Raw genomic sequence first — 5,411 nt, 5'->3', positions numbered from 1 at the left:
CTAAACAGCTGAGGAGTTCATTACCAGAAAATATGTCATGTACTGTCGACTTGTATTGTTGACATTCTCAGTTTGCACATGCATAATTGCACATTGACTGCTGACTGCTGCACATGCTGCTCCCATGCAGCATACATTCTCTATTATATTCTTATATATTTTTATTATATCTCTGCATTTGCTGCTTAAAGTGCCTTAGATTTTGTTACTTATCTACTTTATATTTCATTTGTTTTTTGTGGCATTCATGTGGACGGCAAAGTAAGAATTTCATTGTACAGGTAAACACGTTTCCTAATTGTGCATATGACAAACACTTTGACTTTGACTTAACATCCGTGTGAATGTTAAATCAGTGCAATAGACTATTCTTGAAGTAGCTCCTATGTACTGAGCAGGAAGTGGTCAGAATCAGTTTTGAAACTGAAATGCATAAGGATTCCCTGTTGTTAGTGCTTACCAGGATAATTAGTAGAGTAAGGAGCTCTATGTCTGTAAGGGTGTAGAATTGCTCAGTGTCCTGTCTGTTCTTGGTGGCTGGCAATAGCTGCGCTGCCTTAAACGTCACTAGTGTGCTGGTGAGCAATAGCCTGCTGTCATTGTGCATGATACAGTGAAATAGCCAGGCCTTATAGCTGCACTGCGTAAGAGGTTTATGTAGTAATAAATTTGTTTTTGATCTGCCTAATTTACACCAGCATGGCTGTAATCCACAAAAGCATCTCTCCTTGTGAAATTGGCTTACATTCACTCGTCATCCCTAATGAATTTCTGAGGAGAAAAAATCTCCACTCACAGCATGCGACCACAAAAAAACTTTTATTTGCAGTCTATGACCAAAAAGTGCCCAAAGATGATGAAACTGGTCTGAATGTGGATATATTAATCCACCACAAGTTGTTCCTGCTGTCCAAAATATCTCAGAAAAAGACTAAAAAATTGCCAAAATGATACACAAAATGTAATGGAGCAAACTCTGCACGGAAGAGGACTCAATGTGCACCACACAAAGGCGTAGATAACAAAGGATGTTTATTACACAGACAGAGAGGTAAACCGTCTACCGGGTAGAGCAGAGGACACTGGGCGCTGGAGAGGTGAGGGAGAAGCAAGGCACTAGATTGGTGTAGCTGCAGGGAGAACTAGGCTGGTCGCTGCGCTGGTCTGGAGGGTAGAACCGGCATCTGGCTGGAAAGGAGGACCGCTGCAGAAACCAACAAAGACACCCAATGCCGGGGAATCAAGGCATACTAGGACAGAACAGCCAGAGGTTAATCATGGTAGACTTTACAAGGACCACAATACACGATCAGAGACAACGGACTGGCGATGAAGCACGCCAAGGCCCGGCTTAAATAGAGCCAGGCTAAGTGGACACAGCTGTGCTTCGCCTAACAGTCCGTCAGAGAACACGTGAGTTGGTGAAGGTGCCTGCAGCGATGTCAGGGGGAATGGATGGACCAGGGACACCTGTCGTGGACGTAACACACAACAACCAAAAAGAGATGCAAAATATCCTCAGACAGAAATCATCCACCAAGAGACCCTAAATAACTGCCTCGTCGATGCATAATGACTAAAAAAAGATGCAAATATTGCTCAAACTCAAAAATAACCTACTCAAAATAAAAACTGTTCTTCGACCCTTTTGATTACAGTCAACCCTGGTCTCATTGGAAAAGTAGTTACCATTCTAATGAGACAGTGGGTTTTTAGAAGTGCAAAAGTGTCTTGGAGGCTGTGTAGTCCAGAGTAGTGGTGGGATACAAGATGATCACGAGTGGTTAAATTATCACAGCAAGGTTATTAATTGCAGTGGCCAAGAGGAAGGGACAGATTTTTTTTTTTTTATATATATAATACAACAAAAGGATAAAGAGCATTATTGGGTAGATATGAATAATGGCACTGTGACACTGAAAGAGACTAATTTATGGTCAGATATGAGCAAATCAAAAGCAGCACAGTCAAAGTCCAACACCAGAGCAACAAGCATGTCAAGAGTGAGACCTTTTAAATCGGTTGGAAAGTCAACAAAGTGTTGGAAGTTCAAAACGGTCAAGCCAAGACATACGCTCCCCTGTGAGTGCATTACTAACAGTATCCACATGTTAGAAACGTCTAGTAGAATAATATTATGGGATAGGGTACACAGAGTAGTTTAGTTAAAATAGCATTACTATATTTTGGTGGTAAATTTATGATGGCATGTTGGCAACTGTTGGTGTTGGACTGCTGGACCCCCCCACAAAAAGAGACTTGTGAAAATGCCTCATGCACCTTTTAATTTGACTTTCATTTGAGATTGTTGGTCACCACAACAATTGGTGGTGTTGGACTGCTGTATGTGTCTCCTAATTAGCACTGAATGTTGTGATACAATACAATACAATAACCTGACACCATCGGCTTTATAGGTTCATTGTTTTTGTAACATACCAGATGTACTATGACTACCCACCTCCAACATACCTGGAATATCCAATCCTCATTGCTCAAGGTGAGTTGTCTTAAGTTACGTTTAAAAGGTGTCATGTATAAAATTTTTGCAGGCAAAATGTCTTTTTTTAGATTCATTATGCCTTATACTTCACTCCACAGCCCCTGTATATTCAAATAATTAAAATAAGATCTCAAATCACTGTAATTTCTCTTGTTAGAGGAAAACAGAGAGTAAATCTGACAGTCAGGATGTGACAGTAAATCAACAGATCATCCACCGGGCTGAGGTGTGTACTAATTCATGTCATGTGAGACACAGTATTACCACAATCACATGTAGTGTAGAAACAGAAGACTTGACATGGGTCTCGGTTGTATGTGGCATTAAGTCATCTTTACCTTTACTGATCCTTGCTTATAACTACAGTAACAGAATAACCGTCTTCCTGTGTGCAGCCAAGATCAACCCCTTGGGGGCTGTAACAGAAAATACTGTCACATCTGAACTGAAGAGGAGAACTATTAGCTTCTAGATGAGAAGCCAGCTCTGTGAAACATCAGCCCACTGATCATGTGCTCAAAGGTAGTGCATGTTATAACCTGCCTTGTCTCCTCAGATGTTATTCTTCTGCTCCTGATTCTTTACTACAATGGTAGCCTGCAGCAGAGTGTCATCTACACCTTGGTGTATCCTTCCACTTATCACTTTCACTTTCTAGTACTAATGAACAACTAAGTTTTCATCCACTGTTGAAGAAAATCAATGATCAGTTGGCCTTTGTTGATACTTTTCCTGACATGTTATTGCCTTAACATAATGTGTTCAGGTTGGTCGGGGGTTGGAGGCTCCTCACTGTGGAGAAGTGGATCATAGATTTAGCTATGGTAAAAAAAAATCTCAGTTTGACATTAATCACAGTCACAATATATCACAGAGTAAGAAAAAGAATGACGTCATCAGTCAGGAGTCATGATATGAAGATTTGAACAGAAAGTCCCTATTGTACCTGGTGTATCTCAGGAAGACACCCAGACCTTATAAATGCCAACTATGCTTGTTGCTTAATGAGCTGAATGAATATGACAACATTTATACATAGAAACAGGTGAGAGCAGTGATCCTGTCTCTGCTTTCTCCTTTTACAAGCTACAGACATATGATATATGATCATGGAGAAACACTGGGGACCAATTCTCAATTCTGACCTCCACTCTCTTCCCAGAGCTTGTGCACATTCATCAGTGCAGCCAGTAAATTTGCACAGCTGCAATGCCTTTGGAAGTCTAAGGATGCTGGACAGGTCAGCGCACTCACCTGGGCTATGGCTACTTACACATGTATTGGTGAGTGTCATGTCCAGTGTACTGTTCATAAAACACAGTCCTCAGTTGTTGCCCTTACCTTTTCCCAGTTTCTTCAAATGATCTCCAGATTATTTTGTTAGTTATTGGTTTCATGGCAAAGCTAATTTAAAAGAAGTATTATCTAATTACTGATGCTGCAATTTCATTTGTTTTCCAGTGGCTGTGTTGTCTTGAAAGCCCAGTGCTAAACTTTTTTTGTGCCAATATTCTTTGAACCTGAACAGATTAACAGAACTTTAACAGATTTTTTTGGGGGGGATACTTGGGATGTGAAACCAGCTGTAAGCACTGACAGATTATCACCTTTAAGGTTGACACGGCAAACATTTTAGCAAAGTGTAGCTAATGTGCGGATCTATGTGTTAGTGACCCTTTGGTCCTGTTTTCTGGCCACCTGAGGAGCGTCTGTCTGTCCACCCTCTTTATGTCTCTATGCTGGCCACGGTCATGGCCAGAGGAAGCATGTTTTCATGTTGTTTGTGCATATGTATGTCCTTTTCTTGTTAGCATATCATCTCAGGAACACCTTGAGGGAATTTCTCCAAATCTGACACAATCAATCACTGGGACTGAGTGATGAACTGATTAGATTTTGATGCTTATAAGTTAAAGGTCAAGGTCACTGTGACTTCACATCTGTGCCATTATTGTCAAAGTAATATTTCTGAAATGCCTGGAGGCAACTGCAACTGCATCATACATCCGCAAGGTGCTATTTCTAATATAGCTCAGTTTTTGGTCTCCACCAACTCCTAAGGAACATACACTATATTGCCAAAAGTATTCGCTCACCTGCCTTCACATGCACATGAACTTGAGTAACAACCGATTCTTAATCTATAGGGTTTAATATGATGTTGGCCCACCCTTTGCAGTTATAACAGCTTCAGCTCTTCTGGGAAGGCTGTCCATAAGGTTTAGGAGTGTGTTAATGGGAATTTTTGACCGTTCTTCCAGAAGCGCATTTGTGAGGTCAGACATTGATGTTGGATGAGAAGGCCTGGATCACAGTCTCCGCTCTGATTCATCCCAAAGGTGTTCTGTCGTGTTGAGGTCAGGGCTCTGTGCATGCCAGTCAAGTTCTTCCACACCAAATTCACTCATCCATGTCTTTATGGACCTTGCTTTGTGCACTGGTGCACAGTCATGTTGGAATAGGAAGGGGCCAAGCCCAGCTCCTGAAAAACACCCCCACATCATAATCCCCCCTCCACCAAACTTTACACTTGGCACAATGCAGTCAGACAAGCTGCAGAAAGTTGGCGACCTCTGTGCACTATACGTCTCAGCATCCACTGACCTCGCTCTGTGATTTTACAAACCCGATTCCAAAAAAGTTGGGACACTACAAAATGTGAATAAAAACAGAATGCAATGATGTGGAAGTTTCAAATTTCAATATTTTATTCAGAATACAACCTAGATGACACATCAAATGTTCAAACTGAGAAAATGCATCATTTTAAGGGAAAAATAAGGTGATTTTAAATTTCATGGCATCAACACATCTCAAAAAAGTTGGGACAAGGCCATGTTCACCACTGTGTGGAATCCCCTCTTCTTTTTATCACAGTCTGCAAACGTCTGGGGACTGAGGAGACAAG

General features: G+C 41.2%; 1 protein-coding gene across 2 annotated transcripts in view; it reads left to right on the top strand.

The window, feature by feature from the left end:
• The window catches only part of slc66a3 (solute carrier family 66 member 3), a 14,109-nt gene that overhangs the window by 5,454 nt on the left and 3,244 nt on the right, over positions 1-5,411 (top strand). For both annotated transcript variants that reach the window (XM_020621945.1, XM_020621944.1), the window contains 4 exons: positions 2,418-2,500; positions 3,060-3,129; positions 3,270-3,327; positions 3,666-3,786. In XM_020621945.1, the coding sequence (XP_020477601.1) occupies positions 2,418-2,500; positions 3,060-3,129; positions 3,270-3,327; positions 3,666-3,786 (332 nt within the window). The remainder of the gene's footprint in view (positions 1-2,417; positions 2,501-3,059; positions 3,130-3,269; positions 3,328-3,665; positions 3,787-5,411) is intronic.

The sequence above is a fragment of the Monopterus albus genome, unplaced genomic scaffold (genome assembly GCF_001952655.1).
Source record: "Monopterus albus unplaced genomic scaffold, M_albus_1.0 scaffold270.1, whole genome shotgun sequence".
Classification (NCBI taxonomy): Eukaryota; Metazoa; Chordata; class Actinopteri; order Synbranchiformes; family Synbranchidae; genus Monopterus; species Monopterus albus.
Note: the sequence above shows the minus strand (reverse complement) of the source record. Positions and strands in the feature narration are given on the sequence as shown.